Source organism: Zingiber officinale, chromosome 3B, assembly GCF_018446385.1.
Source record: "Zingiber officinale cultivar Zhangliang chromosome 3B, Zo_v1.1, whole genome shotgun sequence".
In the NCBI taxonomy this organism is placed as follows: Eukaryota; Viridiplantae; Streptophyta; class Magnoliopsida; order Zingiberales; family Zingiberaceae; genus Zingiber; species Zingiber officinale.
The window spans coordinates 8,817,097-8,842,907 of NC_055991.1; the positions used below are offsets into that span (position 1 = coordinate 8,817,097).

Genomic DNA, 25,811 nt, shown 5'->3' on the forward strand with positions numbered 1-25,811 from the left:
TTAGCGTTATACATTGTAACGAACTTGATTTCTAGGTAAGATAAGGATGACGATGAACTCTCCTAATATGCATCTCATGGAAGGACAAAGAATTGAATTTCTTCTGGTTGTCAAAGGCTAAGAAATTATTAGCCTTGTCGGACCAATAGATAGAATGCTACCATGGACGGTGATGTGATCTCCACATTGTCGCTTGGTAACTATGACAAACTAAAACATATCACTGTAAGATTATCAGCCCTGTCGATCGCTAGGTGAACTTGTCTAGTTAGTATCAGTGTAAACCTCCAAGGTTCATCTGTTTGTCTTTCTAAACATGGTCCTTTTCCTAGGTCCCTTTTATACTCGAATCATAGCATCCATGTGATCAACTGAAGGATTTCCCATAAATTGGCTAACATAGCTGACAACAAAATTTATATCTGGATGAGTGTGAGTTAGGTAGATAAGTTTACCTACCAATCATTGATATCATCCTTTATGAGCTTCCATTTCATCAGTCCGAGATCTTAACTTGGTATTAGGATTCATGAGTGTATCAACTGGCTTACATCCACTCAACCTAGTTTATTGTAGTAGGTTAAAAACATACTTTCTTTGAGTCACAAAGATTCTTTGTAACTTCTAGCTACCTCCATTCCTAAAAAGTATTTGAGTTATCCTAGATCCTTGATTTCAAACTCCTTAGATAAGAGTGACTTGAGCCTTTTGATTTTTGGTTCATGGTTTTCTGTGAGGACAACATCATTAGTACTAAATTTTTTCCCACATGGAAAATGTTTCACAAATTGCATGTAATCAACTTCAGACTGGGAGTAGTCATCTTCTTGAGGACTTTAGCAAATATGTCAAATCAAGAGGAGTTGACCTTGATCAAGAGAAATAAAAGAGAGAACCATGTTCCCTTCCATGCAATGCATTACAAAATTCATCTAGCATGATTTACATAATTATTTGGACCGATCTTTTAAAATAAACAAATGGTGGAATTATTAATTAAGAATTGAATCCCAAAGCTGGACTACCCTTTCCCTCCTTGTCCCCTCATAGGAATCTTGAAAATTCTTTTTGCCCTCTAGCCATCGTAATACATAGGGCATCACTAGTAGGGATGCCCAAACAATAGTTAGAACTACACCATATTGGTCACCTTACATTTAACGTTATACATTGTATCAAACTTGATTTCTAGGTAAGATAAAGTGACGATGTACTCTCCGCATGCATCTCATGGAAGGACATAGAATAGAATTTCTTCGAGTTGTCAAAGGCTAAGTAAATTATCAGCCCTATCGGACCAATAGATAGAATGTCACCAAGGATGGTGATGCGATATCCACATTGTCACTTGGTTACTAAGACAAACTAAAACAGATCACTATAGTAGTTGGATCATTCTTGGAACCACAAATGCCTCTGGTATTGGATTCTTAACCAGTTCAATTGAAAACAACACAATTCATAATCCAACAAGTTTAGGGTTATATACATTAATATAGAATGTGAAACCATTTCTTATTTATGACACAAAATGATAAGATCAAATCCTTTCTAACAGTTCTATGAACTCTTTAACTTTTGGTGAAGTTCTAAGAATTTGGTTGGCTCAGATAACTGCGATTATATTATCTACTGCTCACCCTGTTGTAGGACACAAGGTAAATCTATGGCAAGAGACTGTTTTGGTACTTGCTGTCAGTCAAGGTTTGCTTACAATGAAGAACACTGGGGCGGAAGGGTTAGCTTCTCCATCTTTCTCTTGTGTTTTTAATCTAGACTTTACTTTGTAGATTGTATAATAAAAAACAAGATTAGGAGTTGATAGATTGTTTTGAATTCTCTGCTGAATTATTTTGGACATGATGATAGTTTTTTATCCGACAAGAAACCTCAATGTCTGTGGATGGAAACTTCAATTGAATCCCATTGTCGTCCCTGTAGGATTTAATTATTTAATCCCCATTGCAATCCTTGTACGGCTGTAGGGGCATCTCATTGTCGTCCCATGGAAACTTCAATTGAATCCTTGTATGGTGGAGGGGCATCTCTATCTTTTCATATTGTTCTAACCTGAGTTCTCCCCTATTCTCGGTCTTCTGTTTTTTTTGCCTGCGCGCCAGTCATGTTCCCAATACACGCTGTTCCTACTTTGACACCCCAAAGCCCCATCCGTGTTAGGGGTACAAATGAGTCGAGTCACTCGCGAGTGATTCTGTTAAAACTCGACTCGAGCTCGAATTTGACAGAACTTGAGTCGGCTAGTTTAACATTCGAGTCGAGCTCGAGCTCATTTAACACTGACTCGAGGACTTGTCGAGCCTTGTCAATTCAGATTAATTTAATATTTTAATAATTAAAATTCTTATTACTTTTAAAATAAAAAATAAGTTAAGGAGGAGTCTGTGACTAGAGCATGTTATTTGGTATATTTAAGGTCCATGGTTTAAATCTCACTTGCGTAGACTTTTAATATATTTTTTTTGACTTGAGCTCGGCTCGAGCTCGAGCTCAAGTCAAGCCTCTATAGTTTTCTCGAGCTCGAGCTGGCCTAATAAAATATTTTGAAAATAATAATAATTAGATGGAGTTTATAAAAAGACTTGGTGAAAAAGAGTTAGAGTTTGAAAATGGTTAGGTGATTTTGATATCCAAAAATCACTTGCCTAAATATATTGTGTGAAAAAAAATGTTTGAGATCATCATTATCATCAGGAGATCGATACGACCCCATAGAAACTTATTGTATGTGATTCTGAGCTCTCTAAGTCTATATTCCGCATTTTATACTCATTTATTTTGATTTTTGAAAAAATTAAATTTTGCAACAAACTTAGAAATTCGTCCCAAATCTGGGAGAACTCAGAGGTTTGTCACAAATTTGGGATGAAATTTCAAATTCGCCCCAAATATTTTTTTTAGGTTAGACTTTTAAAAATTGAAAGATGACCCTAGAGAGCTCGGAATGCCACAAAACAAATTTCTATGGGTTCGTATCAATCTCCTGATCTTACTAATGGGATCAAACATAATTTTTAACCAATATATTGATGTTTATAAATTTTTGGAACAAGAATTAAATATTTATTACTTGTTCAGGATAAAAAATTTATAATCATCAGTATATTTGTTAAAAATTATGTTTGACCACATTCATAAGATCAGGAGAATGATACAAACCCATAGAAACTTGTTTCGTATCATTCCGAGCTCTCTAGGGTCATCTTCTAATTTTTAATATTATAACTTAAAAAAAAATTGGACGAACTTGGAAATTCGTCCCAAATTAGGGAGGAACTTTGAAGTCCATCCCTAATTTGAGACGAATTTCCAAGTTCATCGCAAAAATTAATTTTTTAAAAAAATACGTTTAAAATATGGAAGATGGACCTATAGAGCTCTGAATCATATGAAACAAGTTCGTATGGGTTCGTATCGATCTCCTAATCATAATGATGGTCTCAAATAACTAATAAAATTTTTAAATCGTAATAATAATTAGATGGAGTCTATAAACCTTAAGACTTGGTGAAAAAGAGTTAGATTTTGAAAATGGTTAGGTGATTTTGATATCCAAAAATCACCCACCTAAATATATTGTGTGAAAAAAAGTTTGAGGCCATCATTATGATCAGGAGATCGATACGAACTCATAAGAACTTGTTTCATGTGATTCTGAGCTCTCTAGGTCCATCTTCCGCATTTTATACGCATTTATTTTGATTTTTGAAAAAATTAAATTTTGCAACGAACTTAGAAATTCATCTCAAATCTAGGACGAACTCAGAAGTTCATCGTAAATTTGGAACGAAATTTCAAATTCATCCCAAATTTTTTTTTAGGTTAGACTTTTTAAATTTGGAAGATGACCCTAAAGAGCTCAGAATAACATGAAACAAGTTTCTATAGGTTCGTATCAATCTCCTGATCTTACTAATGGAATCAAACATAATTTTTAACCAATACACTGATGCTTATAAATTTTTGGAATAAGAATCAAATATTAATCACTCATTCGGGGTAAAAAATTTATAATCATCAATATATTTGTTAAAAATTATGTTTGGCCCCATTAATAAGATCAAGAGAATGATACGAACCCATAGAAACTTATTTCATGTCATTCTAAGCTCTCTAGGGTCATATTCTAATTTTTAAAATTTTAACTTAAAAAAAATTGGGATGAACTTCGAAGTTCGTCTCTAATTTGGGATGAATTTCCAAGTTCGTCGCAAAAATTAATTTTTTCCAAAAATAAAAAAAATAAGTTTAAAATACCAAAGATGGACCTAGGATGCTCTGAATCATATGAAACAAGTTTCTATGGGTTCGTATCGGTCTCCTGATCACAATGATGACCTCAAATAACTAATAAAATATTTTAATCATAATAATAATTAGATGGAGTCTATAAAAAGACTTGGTGAAAAAGAGTTAGAGTTTGAAAATGGTTAGGTGATTTTGATATCCAAAAATCACTTACCCAAATATATTGTGTGAAAAAAATATTTGAGACCATCATTCTGATCAGAAGATCGATACGATCCCATAGGAACTTGTTGCATGTGATTCTGAGCTCTCTAAGTATATATTCCGCATTTTATACTCATTTATTTTGATTTTTGAAAAAATTAAATTTTGCGACGAACTTAGAAATTCGTCCCAAATCTGGGAGAACTCAGAGGTTTGTCACAAATTTGGGATGAAATTTCAAATTCGCCCCAAATTTTTGTTTAGGTTAGACTTTTAAAAATTGAAAGATGACCCTAGAGAACTCGGAATGACACAAAACAAATTTCTATGGGTTCATATCAATCTCCTGATGTTACTAATGGGATCAAACATAATTTTGAACCAATACATTGATGTTTATAAATTTTTAGAACAAGAATCAAATATTTATTACTTGTTCAGGGTAAAAAATTTATAATCATCAGTGTATTTGTTAAAAATTATGTTTGACCCCATTCATAAGATCAAGAGAATGATACAAACTTATAGAAACTTGTTTCGTGTCATTCTGAGCTCTCTAGGGTCATCTTCTAATTTTTAATATTATAACTTAAAAAAAATTTGGACGAACTTGGAAATTCATCCCAAATTAGGGACGAACTTTGAAGTCCATCCCTAATTTGAGACGAATTTCCAAGTTCGTCGCAAAAATTAATTTCTTTTAAAAATAAAAAAATACATTTAAAAAATGGAAGATGGACCTAGAGAGCTCCGAATCATATGAAACAAGTTCCTACGGGTTCGTATCGATCTCCTGATCATAATGATGGCCTCAAATAACTAATAAAATTTTTTAATCGTAATAATAATTAGATGGAGTCTATAAACCTTAAGACTTGGTGAAAAAGAGTTAGAGTTTGAAAATGGTTAGGTGATTTTGATATCCAAAAATCACTCACCTAAATATATTGTGTGAAAAAAAGTTTGAGGTCATCATTATGATCAGGAGATCGATACGAACTCATAGAAACTTGTTTCATATGATTCTGAGCTCTCTAGGTCCATCTTCCACATTTTATACTCATTTATTTTGATTTTTGAAAAAATTAAATTTTGCAATGAACTTCAAAATTCATCTCAAATCTAGAATGAACTCAGAAGTTCATCGCAAATTTGGAACGAAATTTCAAATTCATCCCAAAATTTTATTTTTTAGGTTAGACTTTTTAAATTTGGAAGATGACCCTAAAGAGCTCAGAATGACATGAAACAAGTTTCTATAGGTTCGTATCAATCTCCTGATCTTACTAATGGGATCAAACATAATTTTTAACTAATATAGTGACGTTTATAAATTTTTGGAACAAGAATCAAATATTTATTAATTGCTTGAGGTAAAAAAGTTATAATCATTAGTATATTTGTTAAAAATTATGTTTGACCCTATTAATAAGATCAGGAGAATGATACGAACCCATAAAAACTTATTTTGTGTCATTCCGACCTCTCTAGGGTCATCTTCTAATTTTTAAAATTATAACTTAAAAAAAAATGGGGCAAACTTGGAAATTCGTCCCAAATTAGGGACAAGAAGAATTTCCATGTTTGTCACAAAAATTAATTTTTTTCAAAAATAAAAAATGTGTTTAAAATGTGGAAGATGGACCTAGAGAGCTCTGAATCATATTAAAAAAAGTTCCTATGGGTTCGTATCGATCTCTTGATCACAATGATGGCCTCAAATAACTAATAAATTTTTTTAATTGTAATAATAATTAGATGGAGTCTATAAACCTTAAGACTTGGTGAAAAAGAGTTAGAGTTTGAAAATGATTAGATGATTTTGATATCCAAAAATCTTTCACCTAAATATATTGTGTGAAAAAAAATGTTTGATGTTGTCATTGTGATATGGAGATCGTTCAAAACTTGTTTCATGTTATTCTGAGCTCTTTAGGTCCATCTTCCGCATTATATACGCATTTATTTTGATTTTTGAAAAAAATTAAATTTTGTGATGAACTTATAAATTCGTCCCAAATCTAGGACGAACTCAGAAGTTTGTCCCAAATTTGGGATGAAATTTCAAATTCATCCCAAATTTTTTTTTTAGGATAGACTTTTAAAAATTGGAAGATGGCCCTAGAGAACTCGGAATGATACAAAACAAGTTTCTATGGGTTTTTATCAATCTCCTGATCTTACTAATAGGCTCAAACATAATTTTTAACCAATACACTGACATTTATAAAGGAACAAGAATCAAACATTTATTACTCGTTTGGGGTAAAAAATTTATAAACGTTAGTATATTTGTTAAAAATTATATTTGACCCCATTAATAAGATCAGGAGAACAATATGAACTCATAGAAACTTATTTTGTGTCATTCCAAGCTCTCTAGGGTCATCTTCCAATTTTTAAACGTATAACTTAAATTTTAGGATGAAATTGAAAATTCATCCCAAATTTGGGATGAATTTTGCGACAAATTTAAATTTGTCGCTAAAATCCCTAATATTCTCGATCCCTGCCCTAACCTAATTCTTTGTCTCCTCTTCTCTTCTCAGCTTGTTGGTGGCGGTGACTTGCAGGCTTCTCCATCCCTTCTGGGTGCACGATCTTTGGCAGGTAAGGTTCGTTTTCTTTCCCTCTCATCTCCAGCATACCGGGTGCACTGTGCTGGTCGTTTCCTAGTCACAGCGGCTGTTCTTTCACGGTAGGCTTCTCCATCCCTTTCGAACACAATCTCGCAGGTAAAGTTCATTTTCTCTCCCTCTCTTCTCCAGCATACCGGGCCAACGCGTCTGTCGCTGCCTGGTCGCAGTAGCTGTTCTTTCATGGCAGGCGCCCCAACAGGCGCGGGGCGCCGGATCCAGCCCTAGATGGCCCCCTGCCGACCACGGTGGGCATCTGTCGGCCCCCTGTATGCCGCTGGCGATTGTCGGTGGCCTAGGCGGCAACTGTCGACCCCCTGGTGGCAGCTAGCGGCCCCTTGGCAACGCTGGCGGCCTGTCACCACCCCTTGTGACGCCTAGGGGAGTTGTTGTCGGTCTCCTACTGCCGTCGACAGACGTTGCTCGTCGCAACAGCTATTCTTGCACGGCAGACACGGGGCGCCGGATCTAGCTGTGGCTGGCCCCCTGCCAATCAGGATGGGCGTCTCCCGGCCCCATGTATGCCGCTGGTGGCCATCGGTGGCCTAGGCGGTTGATGTCGGTCCAAGGGTCACTCACTACAAGAAAACAGGGCTTCAGAGACGAAAAAATCTGTCTCTGAAAGCCAATTTTCCGTCTCTAAAGAAAATTTGAGACGGAATATTCCGTCTCTAAAATCCGTTATTGAAAGCCCCGTTGCTAATTTAGGATACGAAAATATTCCGTCTCTAATTTAAAAACAGATTAGAAACCAGTTTATAATTCTGTTTTTAAATTGACCAAATGAATTTAATTTCAAATACAAATTCCGTCTCTAAATTTTGTTTTGAATCCGTCATTAATCTGTCTTAAATAATATATCGAATATAATTTTAATCTGTTTATAAATCAATAGCTAATTTTTTTTATTATATTCTATTTATATATTCTTATTTACATATTACCTTTACAAGAAACACACACATTTCAAATAAATTAAAAATATTTAAATAACTAATTTCTAATCCAAAAGTATCATACAATTAATATTGAGATGAATAAATATTCATATCATCCAAATAAATTTCACCATAATCAAATTGTAAGATACTGATAATTTTTAAATCCATAATAAATTAATATGTATTTCATCTATCACATTGCTCACAGGGACTAGATCCTTCTGGATGTGAATGATTATATATCTCATCTCTTGAATCATCTTACGAACCATCTTCATAAGATTTTCTTCAATTTTCCTACCTTCCTCGATAAGCTTTTCTTTACGAATACCAATTTGTTGTCAATAAACTGGGTGTCTTGATTTCTTTATGCATTTGTTCAAAAACTTCTCGTCCCAAATCTTTTTTCCTACAATCATATATAACATATATGTCAATATAAAATAAAACAAATGAGATAAAAATTGGACTATGTATATAAATTGAAAAATTTTGAAAAAAAAAAAATATTTTTAGGTAAATTATGAGTTATTGCATCATGTCGATATTGTCAGTGCTAAAATCTATGACTTAACAAGTACATGAATGGAAGATAACTTTTACAAGATAGGATGAGTTGTGAAAATAACAATCATGATAACTGAATTAGTTGAATGCAAGATAATGAATGGAAGAATTGGAGATGAAAAAAATAAAGATTACTAGTATTCAATTTGTTGAAGCATGACAAAGCATGTCTAATCAACACACTATAAACCACATTGGAATGATCATAAAAAATATCATAGGATATAGTACAAGTGTCAACGTTGTCAACACAATTTGGTGATTGAGATTTGCATATGCTCTCGTTATTCATATACACTACACTTTGTCAACATGTTTCATGAAACACAATAAAAGAATAACATTGACAATGGGGAAATAACATCTCATGACATTATGTAATGTATGAAACAAATGACAATGTTAGCAAAATTTTAATCAAGTTTTAGAGCACAAAGAATAAAATGAACAAGTTGTTTATTTTTGTTAAGAAAAATATCCTAATTGATGCTAAAATTTATCAAATCTCAATACCTAAACTAATATAAAATGAGCCATAAAGAAGAGACACATGAATATTTCCTACAAAATTTTTGAAATAGTTAGGAAAAAGTAGTACAAAAGAAAAGAGAAATAAATAAATAGGAGAGATTTGGGCTATTAGGGAAATAAGCATACCCACCACAACTAGATATCTATGCTCGATAGTTTATTATTTCTTAAATTACTTTCAAGTTTCAATTCTCAAGGACACAAGTAGAATCTTCTTGCCTATTTCCATTGTCTAAAATTCGTTTACCTACTTTGAAATAATTTTACAGCCAAAACTATAGTTTCTAAAATGCCCATAATTTTAAAGCAATTTTATGGCAATTTCAATAACCCAATTTTAAAAACCAAGATATGTGGGGACAAGGAAAATGTGAAGCATCAACTATTACCTTCATGATGATCAAATTCAACATCTTTAGATTGGTAAGCATCTATACTCTTTGAATGTGAACCATCTATTGCAGTGTCTACATCTATCTTCCTCTCTGGTACAGGAATATATTCGACTGGCTGAGCTTTATCGTTAGGTCTTTCATCCCGGTCTTGGAAATCTTCCAAACAAGGATCTATATACAAGTCAGAACCAACAATTACCATACTAGGTGCTGCTAAGGCTGATGGGTTAGCATAAACTGCTGAGGCACCAGATATATCTGTAAAATTTGGAACACTTTCTGTGGGTTGCTCATCACATATGTACCATCCATCAGTAGAAATATGCTGATTTTCAGCAGTTCCAAGGCCATGATTAATATCAGAAATATAAGTAGATTCCTGAAAAGAGTCTAATTTCTCCTTAGCTTCAGATGGCAAAATTGAAGCTTGGATTTGTTTTGCATTGAGATGTGGTCCATTTGATGTTGCTACATTTTCAGATATGTAAGGTTTTCCACTTGCAATGGCAGGCATGCTTGGATGTTTCCCTTGAGGTCTGCCCATCTTGACAATATCAGCCATGGAAATATGTGCCGACTTCCCCAACCAATTGTTTTGCAGACCAGATGAAGATTGAACGGATGTTGAAATTACATCAGAAAAGTTGGCTGCATGCAGTGGGATTCCCATGGAAGCAGAAGTGCTGCAAGGAAACAAAGCCACAAATAAGAGATCACAGAGATTCCAAATAACCTAAACATTATTGATCCAACAAGCTAAGCAGAACATCACAGGACATGATATCATGATAATCTAGAACATATACTTCTGCAGTAAAATCACAATGCTAACAGGCTGCACAAGTTGATCTGAAGCTATCTTCAAAAAGTTATTTGAAAAATCATACTGGGGCATATTTCAGCACAAGTGACGAGCATGGCTATCAATTAATTGGCAACCTAAATAGTTAGGCATCTCTTAGATAAAACTGGTTACCTACTCCTCATATGGATCATAATAAACAAGTGCAATAGCGGTATAAGACATGCAACAAGGAATTTCTTCATTCCAATAAGTCATTCAACAAGCCACTTAACTACAATGATTTATGTAGATTATAAAATGAGAAAACATAGTTAAGATGGTATGAACATCTTAAAAAAAAAAGATTTTTAATTACACAAGAACATAAGAGTTACAGGTGAAACGAGTAGAAGAAGACCAAAGAAAATTTTAGTGACCGTTACAAAGTGATTTAAGAGATTTGGATATGCAACAATAGAGCCATGGATGCACTTCAATGGAGGGACAATATTCATGTAGTCAACCCTGACATAGGATCTCATGAAAAGTCTGCACTTTAACAAGCAAAATATTGAAGAGAGGAATAACAAAGATGATGAAAATGGATAAAGTCCAATACCTCAGGATAGCTGTCTCCATCAAATTTCTGCATTTTGAGCAAAAGGACTCTAGTTGTCTTGATGAAATTCTTCAAACCCTAAGTCAGTGGAATACAACTTGAAAGATCAGTATCGCGGTCCGGTCTAGGGCACGCAGTTGAGGTTGAGAGCATGTGGCTGATGTCGCACTCTGCCTTGTGACCTCACGACCTCGCTGCGAGGCAGCTGCGGGCATGGCGAGGTCGCACCTTTGCTGGCCTGCCGACAGATTGGGGGGAAGCGGGATAGGAGAGAGGCCTGTCTACCTGAGGAAAAATAACATGAGTAGATCAGAGATCGGGAGAGAAGATCGCCGACGCCATGGCGGAAGACCACGAACAAGTACCACCGGACCAGGGTTGTGTGGATGCGGCGGGTGTCAAACGAGGAAGAGAAGAAGATTAGGGAAAAAGGAGAAAACAGTTTTTATTTTATTAAAATAAAATAAAATTATAATTATCTAATAATTTTTTTCTAATTTATATAAATTAAAAACAGAATTCTATGTGTTTAAATTTTTTTAAAACAGATTTTAAAGACAAATATAATTTTGTATCAAATTTCATTTTTAATCTGTTTTTATTTTTGTTTATAAAAATATATTTATAAATTTGTTTCTAATTCATTTTAAATTCTGTCTCAATTTTTTATCCGTATATTATATTTTATTTATGTGAAACAGAATATTAATTCTGTTACAAATCCGTCTCTAATATATTAAAATCTAAAACAGATTTCAATTCCGTTTTAAAAATCTGTCTCTGAAACCCTGTGTTTCTTGTAGTGACTGTCGACCCCCATCGTCTGCTGCCGGCCACCCACGCTTGGGCGTGTCTCCGTCGGTGTCCGAGGATATTTTTTTTTTAGAATCATATATATAATTGTAAACATTGTATTGTTGTTTATGTAGGTTTGTATTAGACGTGACTTGGAGAAATGTTCGTTGTTGTGCTCGTTGTTGTTCTCCTTTGTCAGGTATATGTATCTAGACTTGTTTATTAATAATGATAGTAATAATGATCAAGAAATAAGAGAAATATGTCGACAACAAGACTTTATTATGCAGCATCTTCAGTTAAGTTCTGTTCCAAGTCAAATTCCTCCTGGTGACAGTGATGATGGTGATGATGATAATGGCGGTGGTGGTGATTCTTCGTAAATTTATGGCAAATTTTATGTTTGGATTTTTTTTTATGTGTTGTTATTGTTAGTGAGAGCCCTAGAGCCGATCATGTGATGATTGTTGTATGGACTCAATGTATCATATTCCTATATTTATAAAGGCATTTCTTATGGTTATTATACTTACTTGTATTGGTGCCAAATAACTAAGTATAATAGTGTCCTTGAGTGAAAGGTTCTTATCTATATCAATCGATTGGTTGAATTGATAGTGAGATGATATAGAGAACACTACTCTTAATCATTCCTAGTCAAGTATTAACATTCAAGGACAATGTTAATGCGCTGAGACTAGCATGTAGGTCAACTCGATGACTTGATCTCACAAGTCATGGATATTAGATATCAAGTTGACACATGGGTATGCATTGGAGAATGTATACTGAATGACCCGCTATAAGAAAGTATCATGGATCATTATATGAGTATCATATACTTTCTCATGTGACTATTAGTATGACTATCAGTCCTTGGACCTGAAGTCACCATGGTTCCCTACATAAGGAGTTGCATACTTTGGCTTCGTTAAACGTCACCCGTAAATGGGTGGACTATAAAGGCGATTACTGGGTATGTAACAAATTATGCGGAGGGATGTGGGTGATGTAGATGGGATCTATCTCTCCTATATGACGGGAGTGATATCATGATTCTTGATAGAGTGAGACCACTAAGTGCATGACCATGTCCAAATGAGTCAATATGAGATATTGAGATCATTTGATTATAGTGAGTCTACTTGGAGTTCAAGACATAGATTGATTAGAGGATGACACGGTCTATGCCTCAATTGATCAATCTAGATGTCTAGAATAGAAGGACATTGTCACATATTGTGAGAGCCACAATTAGTAGTCACAATGGTGATGTTGGATCTCAACATTCTTGTAACTTGGGTAGTAATGATGTGTTGCTAGATACCGCTCATTACTTATGTTTCTAAATGAGTTTAGGAGCACTGCCAATGTTACAAGAACCTATAGAGTCGCATACAAAGGGCAATTAGATGGAGATTAGGTACATATGATGGACCAAGAGGATTAGGTTCATGTGATGAACCAAATTGGATTAAGAGTAATTCAAATTAGACTAATTGAGTTGGACTCAATTTGATTCATGTGTCGAATGAGTCTAATTTAGATTATGATTCATTGAGTCAATTTAAACCAATGAATATAGATTCATTAAATTAAATTGATTTGAGTCAAACGTTAGATTTGATCAACCATGGGAGATAAGAGATCAAGTTTGACTTGACTTGAGAGGGAAGATGAATGGTCAAGTTTGACTTGACCAAATGCCACGTCATGGTGACTTGGCATGGGTCGGCCAATGATGGTGTTCCACATCATGAAGGCTACATCATTATGTGTCATCTCATGAGGAAGACCAAGAGTCATGACTCTTGGTATTACATGAAGGTATAAAACCTCCATTAAGTGGCCAGCCACATTAGTGGTGAGTGAATTCTCATTCAAGGCTTCTTCTTCCTCTTCCTCTCTTCTTTTGCTCTCCTTCTCCTCCATTGCCGAGACCTCTCAAGGGTGCTAGCACACTCTAAGTGGTTCTCTCCACCTTTTGTTCGTGTGGATACATGTAGAGGAGTGTACACTTGACACTCTACGAGATCCGGTAACCGTTTGGACGAGCGGGATAAGCGAAGGGCATCGCTACAAAGGTATACTTCTTTTTCATGTAGATCTAAGGTAGATCTAGTGTAGGCAAACATGTACATGTATAATTTTTATTTATCTTCACACAAATCCGTGGCTAGCTTCGTGGTTTCCGCAACGTAAAAAGCGGTTTTTGCGGCTCGAATTGCTAACAATTATAGTTGATTCTATATTTTTATTTTACCTAAATACTTTGCATGTTATTGTTGGAGCAATCCCGATGGTCCACGGGACCATGTGTTTTGGTGTTTGGGCAAAGGGTTTAAGTTAGGTTCACCCTTGTATTTGATATGTGTATTTGAGTTGTGCAGGTTTGCAGGATACACATGTGACTCAGGTTGATGGCTTCGGGTCTGGTGAAGGATGGAGCATCTGAGGGACCATGGACAAGGCAGCGAGGACAAGGGCCGAGGGAAGCGACTTCGAGGCATACGCGAAGGATGGCATTGGGAACGAGCCGTGGGCTTGAATGCATCCGAGGGACGAGAGCCAAAGGAAGTAGGCTTGAAGGTAAAAGGTCAAAGCTGCAAAGGAAGCATCAAGTGAGTCATAAGGGTGAGGGTACGAGTGCACGAGAGATTGTACTCGGAGTAAAATCCTAGTTTTTAGGGTTTTACTGTAGAAGTACTGTAGCGCTACTGTAGCAGTACTGTAGCAGTCGACTGCATGTTTTAGCAGTCGACTGGTGCAGTCGACTGTTGCCAGTGTGAATTCGTTGGGATGTAACGGTCGAATTTCCACAGAGGGCAGTCGACTGGTAGGCGGGGTTTTCCAACCCGTGGCCTATAAAACCAAAGCTTGGGAGCTTGGTTTGAGTTGACGAAATTAGTGGTGGGTAACCTCTAATTAGTAGTCAACTAGTGCCCTAGCAATCCAAGTGCTCTTGATCGAGTTGTGGTGAGGTTTCTCCACCGACAAGGAGGATTGTGCTAGCCGGAGTTTCCGGGGATTAATCCACCGACGGATTGAGGGATCGTCCACCTTACGGACAGCCGTGGAGTAGGAGCTTTATCTCCGAACCACGTAAATCGGCGTGTGTTGGTTTGTTTGCTCTTTCTTATTCTTGTCTTTAGTTTAGCTTGTTTGTTTTGTATTTCCGCTGCGCAAGCTAACATCGTAGGAGAAGCGAGTATTTGGGGGCGCCGTCTATCCAACCCCCCTTCAAGTCGGCCGTCCGATCCTCAACAGTTATGTCATGTTTGGTATATTTTTACATGTACCTCATATGTCATAACTATACAAAAAATATATTCAAAACAATATTATGAGTTTAGCATTAGTAGGTGTTACAACTCTCTACAAGAAATATGAAACAAAACATTAACTAGAAGCATGAGTTTTAAACAAAGGATATGAATTGTAAACAACTTTAATTTCACCTTGATACTTTGCATTTTATGTCATGGTGATACTTTGCATGTTCTAACAAACAATCTTAGTTGCAAATTTTATTTATGTATGTAAATGTTAGATACATATATCATTAATATGTTTGATATATTTTTTAAGTTATAAATGTTACTTATTGTTTGTTTGTAATTTAATGTAGGAAAAGAAGCATGTGGAAGGCGACCAAGGCTCCTGAGATGTGATGATTTGCATTTTTTTTTTTTTTTGCTTTGGATGCCTTGTTACATTTTTCGTTTGGATTATGATAGAACTTTCATGTTTAGACATTATGATTTGTTGAACTTGTTGTTGTTTGGATTTTGGTTATTTGTATATATGAATATGATGTGTTTAGTTTGGGGATAATTTGTTTGGATGTTGGATATGGCTATATTTAGTTTTGGGATGATTTGTTTGGATATTGGATATGGATGTGTTGAATATTATTTTGTTGAAGATGTTGTATCTGTTATTGTAAATAAGATAAAAGAAAAAAAATAAGAAATATTCTGGAAATATTTTTTTTAGGGACGAATTTTGCAACAATTTTTTTTTGTCACAAAATTATCATAATTTTGTGACAAATCATGATTTGTTACAAATTTGCGACAAATATGATTTCGTCCCAAATAAGCGACGAATCAGGATTCGTCCCAAAATTTGTCACATATTTGAGACAAAAAATAATTTTTCATCGCAAATCCAGCCGAGATTCATATGGAAAAGGATTATTTTTGTGACGAATCAGGATTCGTCACAAAATTCGTTACAGATTTGGGTCAAAAATTAGTTTTTCGTCGCAAAAAGGAACAACTTTTGCAACGAATCTAGATTCGTCCCAAATTTTTTTTCAAATTTATAAAATGTCCAAGCTTTATAGTGAAAAAAGTGACATTTTCTAAGACGAATTCGGATTTGTCGCAAATCTGGGACGAATCTGGATTTGTCGCAAATCAGCGACAAATCAAGATTCATTGCAGATTTGCGACGAATCCATATTCGTGGTAGATTTACGAATTTGTTGTAGTTTTGCAATGACAATATATTTTTGTCGCAAATTTATGACGAAAATAGGATTTTTTTTTTATCGTGGTTATTTGCAATTATGCAACATTTTTTTGCGATGAAAAAATTTTGTTGCAAATTTGGGATGAAATTTATGTTTGTTGTAGATTTAGGATTATGAAATTTGCGAAGAATTAATGTTTGTTGCAAATTTACAACGAATTCTGCGACAAAAATTGAAATTTGTCGCAAAAATTTCCAACAGAAATTATTTATACGTCGCAAAATTTAGCAATGGCATTTTTGGGATGAACATATTTTCGTTCCAAAATTTGTCGCAAAAAATTTTGCGACGAATTTTTTTAACAAATTCATCCCTAAAAAGTTATTTTTTTGTAGTTATTGTTAGGTTCAACGGCCCCATGAGTATGACCATGTCACATATTCTTTAGATCTTGGTTTTACCTTTCCTATAATAAATTTTTAATGGGATAAGGAAGCAAAGTTATCTACTTTATTAAGTTAATATTTGTTGTAATGGTAGGAGAAACTATTGGAAAATCATCATGTCGTTGTGGCGCTGCATAAGTTTCAAACTATTTGAGTTCAGCTACATAGATTTTAGTCTCTCATGGTCGTTGAAAAATCTATATGTCTACTAAACAAATGAGCCAGACATCGATATTCTTGGAAAAAACACAAGACTTTTGATTATTTTTTCACAATTTGCAGGACTTGACTCAGAGCTGATGGTCCCATTGAGGCACTAAAAACGAAGGTTGAGTAGCAAGGTAGAAAACAGTAGAACAACTTCATAGAATGACATAGACTGATATCTAAAACTATGTCTTTGCAATAGAAAATAGAAAAAAAAATGAAATCTGGCACAAAGAGAAGTAGATGCATCTTTTTCATGTCTTGATGTCCACATTCACCCGAGAATCCTCAGAGCTCCAATATCTTTCTTTCTTCTCCTCCTCTATTTTTTTAAACCCCCTTTTCAAATCAATTTTATATTTGAAATTTTTCAATAAGAAGAGATGAATTTGGTTGTTGATTCCCTTTTTTATATGTATCAAAGTCCTAATTTAAAATTCATTTAGTGTTGTAGCTCAATTCATGGTGACATATATTGAGCATGGCAGAGGTTTATGAGCACACACCAACCAACTCAGAATTTGGTGGATTTCAATTCATCCCCATAAGGTAACCAAACGACAAATCATTAGCCTCACACTTAATTCTTCCATGGCAGACATTTTTTTTCTGATTTTTTGTTTGAACGTAGTCACCTTTAACTACAATGAATAAAAAATTTGTAAATGGGTGTTTGGTCTAGTGGTATGATTCTCGCTTTGGGTGCGAGAGGTCGCGAGTTCGATTCTCGCAACACCCCATTTTTTATCCAAAAATGAATGAGTGATTTTTGTAGAACTTGATAGATTGGACTATCCAACTGGACATAGTTAGTGTTGTGTTTTTAAAATTAGATTGGACTATCCAACTCAATCAACTAACTTAACAACTAAAGATGAAGCCGACTTGGTTAGATCCATGGAAGTATATATCCTTCAAATTTTAGGATTTTAGCAAAATATCAAATTGATCAATCTTAGGTCATTCTCTCATGGAAGAAAGAGGAGTTACCTTGATCAGGAGAAGTAACCATGGCCCCTTCCAAGCAATGCATTACCAATTCATCTCAGCATGATTCACATAATTATTTGGGTCAATCTCTTAAAATAAACAAATGGTGGAATTATCAATTAAGAATTGGATCCCAAAGTTGGATTCACATTGCTGCACTAGGGCTATCTTTCCATCCATGTTCCCTCTTAGGAAGCCCTAAAATTCTTTCAGTCCTTTAGCCATCGTAGCACATAGGGCCGGCATCGCTAATCTGGGATGCCCAAACAATAGTTAGAACTACACCATATTTGTCACCTTACATTTAACGTTATACATTGTAACGAACTTGATTTCTAGGTAAGATAAGGATGACGATGTACTCTCGTAACATGCATATCATGGAAGGACATAGAATTGAATTTCTTCTAGTTGTCAAAGGCTAAGAAATTATTAGCCTTGTCGGACCAATAGATAGAATGCTACCAAGGACGGTGATGTGATCTCCATGTTGTCACTGGTAACTAAGACAAACTAAAACAAATCAGTGTAGGATTATCAGCCCTGTCGGTCACTAGGTGAACCTATCTAGTCAGTATCAATGTAAACCTCCAAGGTTCGTCTGTCTATCTTTCTAAACATATATAAGTCCTTTTCTTGGGTCTCTTTTTAGATATCTCAATATTCCAATCATAGCATCCATGTGATCAACTAAAGGATTTTCCATTAGTTGGCTAATGTAGTTGATAACAAAATTTATATCTAGATGAGTGTGAGTTAGGTAGGTAAGTTTGCCTACCAATCGTTGATATTCCTTTATTAGCTTCCATTTCATTAGTTTGAGACCTTAACTTGGTATTAGGATCCATAAGTATACAAACTTCCTTACATCCACTCAACCTAGTTTCTTGTAGTAGGTCAAAACATACTTCCTTTAATACATAAAGATTCCTTTGTGACTTCTAGCTATCTCCATTCCTAAGAAGCATTTGAGTTATCCTAGATCCTTGATTTCAAACTCCTTAGATAGGAGTGACTTAAGCCTTTTAATTTTTGGTTCATGGTTTTCTGTGAAGATAATATCATCAACATATACAGTTAGTACTAAGATTTTTTCACATGGAAAATGTTTCTCAAATAGCGTGTGATTAACTTGAGACTCAAAGTAGTCATCTCCTTTAAGGACTTTAGTAACTCTGTCAACCCAAGCTTTGGTTGATTGTTTGAGCCCATACAAGGCTCTCCTTAGTTTGCAGACTTTTCCTTTTGTACTATTTGTCTCAAATCCTACAAGGACATCCATATAAACTTCTTCCATAAGATCTCCATTTAGAAAGACATTCTTCACATCTAATTGGATGAAGGGTCAATCTAATTTAGCAATAATAGACTGTAATACCCAGATACATTGAGTTTTGTAACTGGTACAAAGGTCGTCTGATAGTCAATCCCATCGGATTGGGTATAACCTTTTACCACTAGTTGAGCCTTGTATCTATTGATACTTCCATTTGGGTTCTGCTTGACTGAAACAATCCACTTACATTTGACAATTATTTTCCTTGAGGTAGCTAAGATAGTGTCTAAGTTCGTGTATTCCTCTAGGATTGTTTTGTGCCATTTAGTAACTTTAGAGCTTCATACACAGAACTAGGAATATTGATCTTATCAAGTGATGTCACAAATGCTTGGCACCCTAGAGATAGACATGAGCAGGACATATAGTTGTGCATCATATGAAGAATACAAGATCTAATACCTTTTCTGTGTGCAATAGGCTAGTCCAATGTGGGATCTATCTATGGAACTGGTTCTATTAGATCTTGCTGCTTTTCAGGTTCAACTTGGCCTCAAGTTGATTCATGATACGGCTGAGTTTCGTGCAAAGACACAAGATGTTTTCTCCTCACATAGACTTTCACTATATCATGGGAAGGCGTTGTATTAGTTCAAGAAGGACCCCTAATCCACAATTCAATTTTGTTTTCCCCCTAAAGTATGGTATTGGAGTAGTATGGAATGTGTTCAAAGAAGGTGATATTCACCGAGTGATAAAATTTCTAGGTGACAGGAGAGAAGCACTTATAACCCTTTTTGTTGGTTGAAAATTCCAAGAAAATGCACTTAAGTGTGTGTGGATCAAACTTTCATCGACATTGAGAGTGAATGTGGACAATTACAATATATCCAAATAGTTTGAGAGGGATGTTGGAGACAAGTTGGAGTGTAGGATACATGTTTTGTAGAACTTAAAATGGTGTGTTGAACTTAAGAACATTGGAAGGGAGACGATTAATAAGATAGATAGCGGTTAGAACTATTTCCCCCCAAAATTTGGTTGGAGCATGCGCTTGAAAGAGTAAAGACGGGCTACTTCACCATTTGCTGGGGTGTATCAATGCATGAACTTTGTTGGACTATGCCATTGGATTAGAGATAGGATCTAAGGTTGGAATTAAAGAAGTCTTTGGCATTATCTGTTTTGAGAATTTGTATGTTAGCCTATAACTGAGTCTTGATCGATCATGACCTGAAAATTCTAAAAGATTTGTGTGGTCTCAGATTTTTCTTTTATAAGAAAGGTCTAACACAACCTTGTGTGATCATCAACAAAAAGTAAGAACCATCTAGAGCCAGTAAGACTTGGATTTTTTGAATGGTCCCCATGAATGAGAGAGAAAAGTTGTGTTGGTTGATATTGATGGAATGCATAAGTGTGTCTGGTATATTTAGCATACTAGCATACATTACACTAAATGAAATTAGGACTTTTATTGATAAATAATGAAGGAAAAAGATATTTTAAATACCTAAAATTTGGATGTCCTAATCGATAGTGCCACATCATAATTTTACTTTCATTATTGGATAAACCTAAAACTATGGATTGGCTGACAGTTGAACTTTGCAGATTGGCTAGATGTAGGGGAGGATTCAAGATGGTAAAGTCCTGCATGAAGTTTAACATTACCAATCATCTTCTCGGTGCTCAAGTCTTGAAAAACACAACAATCACCAAAAAAATTTAGTTCATAGTAAAGATCTCTGTTGAGACGACTAACCGACACAAGATTACAAGCAAGTCCGGGCACATAAAGCACAGAATTGAGATTGATATTGATAAAAAATTTAACTGTTCCTGTTTCGACCACTTTGGTACAAGTGTCATTTGCTATACGCACCATTAGATATTTGCCACATAATGTAAATGTTGAGAATAACATTCTATCACCTGACATATATTCAGATGCTCTTGATCGATGATCTAAGAGGAGGACTTTCTTATGTGCATTGCCATAGGATTGCTCGTTGATGAGTTGAAATTTGAACTGTTAAACAGATTGTTCTGTTGAAATAACCCTCTCGTTGGAGAAAAGAGAACTCATAATTTTTGAATTTTCAGTAGATGCATGACGTGCCTTTGCCTCTTGGTTAGGAAGCTTCCAATCGACTAGCTTTCCATGGAGTTGCCAGCATTGTTCTTTGAGATGGCCTAGCTTTCGACATTGATAATAATTGTGACCCTTAAATTTGTGAGTGGTGATGGGAAGGAGACTACCTTCTTGAGAAAAAAACATGATGCAAGACATTCCAGAGGAAGTTCTTGCCGTGTATTGCACTGAAAAATTAGAGTTAACCATGATCCTATCACACCTGGAAGTTGACTGCTCTGTTTGTTGATGACGTTGAAATGGAGATCAACGTTGTTGCTACTGTTGGAAGAACTAGCAATCATGCAACTTTGTCTTGAGGTTGGAGGAAGAACTCGCTGCTAGGGTTTCTGTGGTAATAGTGGAGAGAGACCGAGAAAAGAGAGTCCAACAAAGAAGGAGATCTCATGCTAGGGTGTCTTCGACTAGGGTTTCTGCTCTACTACCATGTAGTTTGACAAAAATTATGTCACTTTCATTGATAGGATTCCTTATATACAAAGATAAATCCCTTAAAATTAATGATGTGATAAGTATGAATTAATTACAATCTAATCTAGGAAATACATAACAAGGAATAAATCCCTACAAAATAGGGATAAAATAACAAGTTGTCTAGTTTGAATTTTAATAAGAAGAGATGACTTTGGTTGCTGATTCCCTTTTCTATATGTATCAAAGTCCTGATTTAAGATTCATTTTGTGTTGTAGCTCAATTCATGGTGACATGTATTGAATGGCAGAGGTTCATGAGCTCACACCAAGCAGCTCAAAATTTGGTGGATTTCAATTCATCCCCACAAGGAAACCAAACCACAAATCATTAGCCTCACACTTAATTTCTCCATGGCAGACACATTTTTTTTCTTGTTTTCTTGTTTTTTGTTTGTTGTTTGCCTCTTTTTTTTTCTTCCCTTTCCTTTCTTTTCCCCAGCAGTTGTTTGCCAATTAAGTGTTTGTAGCAAACACCAACATGGTGGAGGAATCACCATGATTCCTACAAGTGAAAGCTACTTCTTATGAGTATAATTACCCTTTACTATAATGATAAGTGCTCAACAATGGGTGTTTGGTCTAGTAGTATGATTCTCGCTTCGGGTGCGAGAGATTGTGAGTTGATTCTCACAACACCCCTTTTTTTTCATCCAAAAATGAATGAGTGCTTTGGAGGATCTTTGTAGAACTTGATTAGACATAGTTACTGTTGTGTTTTTAAAATTAGATTGGATTAGCCAACTCAATCGACTAACTCAACAACTAAATACGAAGTCGACTTGGTTAGATCCATGGAGGCATATATCTTTCAAATTTTAGGATTTTGGCAAAAATATCAATTGTATCAAATTGATCAATCTCAGACCATTCTTTCATGGAAGAAAGAGGAGTTGACCTTGATCAGGAGAAATAAAAGAGAGAACCATGTCCCCTTCCATGCAATGCATTACCAATTCATCACAGCATGATTCACATAATTATTTGGGTCGATCTCTTAAAATAAATAAATGGTGAAATTATTAATTAAGAATTAGATCTCAAAGTTGGATTCTTTGCTACACCAAGGCTATCTTTTCCCTCCTTGTAACCTCTTAGGAATCCTGAAAATTCTTTTTGCCCTAGCCATCATAACACATAGGGCATCGCTAGTTGCAGATGCCCAAATAATAGTTAGAACTACACCATATTGGTCACCTTACAATTAACATTATACATTGTATCGAATTTGATTCCTAGGTAAGATAAAGTGGTGATGTACTCTCCACATGCATCTCATGGAAGGACATAGAATCAAATTTCTTTGAATTGTCAAAGGCTAAGTAAATTATCAGCCGTATCGGATCAATAGATAGAATGCCACCATGGATGCTGATGTGATCTCCACGTTGTCGCTTGGTTACTAAGACAAACTAAAACAAATCATTGTAGGAGTTGGATCATTCCTTGAACTACAAATGCCTGTGTTATTGGATTCTTAACCAGTTTAATTGAAAACAACACAATTCATAATCCAACAGGTTTGGGGTTATATATATTGATATAGAATGTGAAGCCATTTCTTATTTATGGCACAAAATGATAAGATCAAATCCTTTCTAACAGTTCTATGAAATCTTTAACTTTTGGTGGAGTTCTAAGAATTTGATTGGCTTAGATAACTATGATTCTATTATCTACTGCTCACCATGTTGTAGGACACAAGGTAAATCTATGGCAAGAGACTATTTTGGTGCTTGCTGTCAGCCAAGGTTTGCTTACAATGAAGAACACTGGGACGGAAGGGTTAGCTTCTCGATCTTCTTCTCTCGTGTTTTTAATCTAGACTTTACTTTGTAGATTGTACAATAAATAACAAGATTAGGGGTTGATAGATTGTTTTTGAATTCTTTTCTGAATTATTTTGGATAAGATGATATTTTTTTTATCCAATAAAAAAGAACGTGTCGAGTTTTGCCTTCCTCTAGAATCACATGCAGCCTCAATTTCTGTGGATGAAAACTTCAATTGAATCCCATTGTCGTCCATGTAGGATTTGATTATTTAATCCCTATTGCGATCCTTGTACGGCTGTAGGCAAATATGGCGGAGGGGCATCTCTAAATTTCACGCTGTGCTTGCATGAGTTCTACTGTGCTATGTACACTTGCTGACTCTCTCACCTCTATTCCCCTCTGTTTTTTACCCTGACCTCACCCCAAAGCCCCGTCCTTGCCTTAAGACGTCAAGTCCCATCAATCTACTTCCACCGGCAGCAATAGTCCGAGTAGCAGGGGTTGCTTTCTAAAGGTATGAAAATAAAAACGGTAAATAACAACGATCCTTAGATATGTAATCGGTTACCACGATCCTTCGTAGATATGTAATTGACGACAGAACATGATTTTTAAATTTATTGTCAAAAAACGATCATAGAATTAAAAAGTTTTCTATAATTTCCAAGGTCGGCCCTGAGGTATATCACCGGGGGCGACGGCCAAGGGCCCCCAATTTTTAGGGGCCCTGAATTTGACATACATATATAATATATATTATATGTAATTAGATTGTTTTAATAAAAAAATCCCTAAAAATTTTATTGGATTATTTTAATAAAGGTCTAAGAAAAAAAGAAGGAAGGTAAATGATTATTTTTTCTCTTTCCAAGATTTTATTGTTTGTACAACTCCTTTTTCATTAATTTGTTTACAGAAGTCATAAGACTCTAAATAGTGAAGTATGAATCATGAAAGCTAATTTTCTCCTTTCTTCTCCTTTGAATCTCTTCTAATTAAATTAGAAAAATTTATTCTCCAATTGAAATTTTAGTTTCATCAATATCATCATTCACATCAATATATAAACTTACAACGTAATACCTACTTATCTATATTTTTTTTCTTATTGTCAATATTCAATATTGATTTTTAATATTATATTGGAGCCAATATTTTATGATTTTTCTTACAGATTTGAAAGATTTAAAATAAATAATCTCAATTTTAATCATCATAGAATAGATTATATCGATTGCTTCAAGTATAAACCAAACTTTATTGTTCTTCAACTATTATTTCACTACTTGTGTTTGTTTCATTATTAGCTTTATTGCTGGTTTTGTGTATTTTATTTTTACACTTGAAATTGGTAGTACAAACATGTTTTCAAAGAAATATCAACCTTGGAGTCAGAAAAGAAACAAAAGAAAAAGAGTGGAACAGATTATTAAAACTCACAAAGATATTCTTTGTAAGTTTTTTAAAGATAACTCTTCAATTGAAGATTCAATTGATGAATTACAAGAAAAATGTCAATAATAACTAAATGATCATATAATAAATGAACAACAATTGAGTAATCAAGAAGAATTAAATGATAATACAATCAATGAACACGAGAAGAATTGAGAGAAAATGATGATCATAATCATGCAACGAATGAGCAAGAAGAATTAAGAGAATATGGTGATAATGATTTGCATATAAATGGCTTGACAATTTTATGTATCAAAAATGAGGTGTTAGAAAATTTTGATTTTGAAAATCTTATTGACGATTTTACTTTTCAAAATGCTTGAGATATAGATTTTTCAATGATTATTTTATACTTTTTTTTGTATTCATAGGTATTACACTTTTTGGAGAAACTTAAGAAATTATTTTGTACGGTGGTATACTTTTTGAAGAATATTGAGAAATACATTTTGTATGGAGTTTATCATATTTTAAATGAAATATATTAATTTTCAACTTTTTCTATTAAACTGTATTCAAATTGTCCGTTAATATATATATATATTTTCCTATAAAGGTTCATTTTCTCTTTTCGCCCAAGGGCCCCGAAAAGTCAGGGCCGGCCCTGATAATTTCATGAGTTAAATCTCACCGTTATAAATATTCGGTTACCACGATCCTTCGTAGATATGTAATTGACGACAGAACATGATTTTTAAATTTATTGTCGAAAAACGATCATAGAATTAAAAAGTTTTCTATAATTTCATGAGTTAAATCTCACCGTTATAAATATTCTCCAGTTCTCTCTATTCTTAACCAACTTCATATTGTCATTC

The 25,811-nt window shown here is 34.7% G+C and overlaps 1 protein-coding gene and 1 non-coding gene across 3 annotated transcripts; one reads left to right on the plus strand and one right to left on the minus strand.

Annotated features, from left to right (window-relative positions):
• Positions 1-8,077: 8,077 nt before the first annotated feature.
• On the minus strand, positions 8,078-11,355 carry LOC122055818. Of its 2 annotated transcripts, XM_042617455.1 has the most exons (4): positions 11,309-11,347; positions 10,944-11,228; positions 9,535-10,223; positions 8,078-8,456 (listed from the first exon to the last, which is right to left on the minus strand). In XM_042617455.1, exons 2-4 carry the CDS (start codon positions 10,961-10,963, stop codon positions 8,389-8,391), a joined length of 777 nt encoding a protein of 258 aa, XP_042473389.1. In that variant the 5' UTR covers positions 10,964-11,228; positions 11,309-11,347; the 3' UTR covers positions 8,078-8,388. The 2 variants fall into 2 exon arrangements, with proteins under 2 accessions (XP_042473389.1, XP_042473390.1); XM_042617456.1 differs by having other exon boundaries at positions 9,535-10,188; positions 10,944-11,355.
• Positions 11,356-17,535: 6,180 nt separating this feature from the next.
• On the plus strand, positions 17,536-17,607 carry TRNAP-UGG. Its single transcript has one exon. It is a non-coding gene; the product is annotated as a tRNA-Pro (tRNA).
• Positions 17,608-25,811: the final 8,204 nt, after the last annotated feature.

Bases quoted from the DNA above. Each gene is read 5' to 3' on its own strand.
- LOC122055818 (XM_042617455.1), bottom strand. From the start codon at position 10,963: ATGGAGACAGCTATCCTGAG. The intron at 10,224-10,943 runs GTATTGGACTTT...GTTTCCTTGCAG, and splicing joins ATGGAGACAGCTATCCTGAG to CACTTCTGCTTCCATGGGAA. The intron at 8,457-9,534 runs GTAATAGTTGAT...ATATGATTGTAG, and splicing joins TGAATTTGATCATCATGAAG to GAAAAAAGATTTGGGACGAG.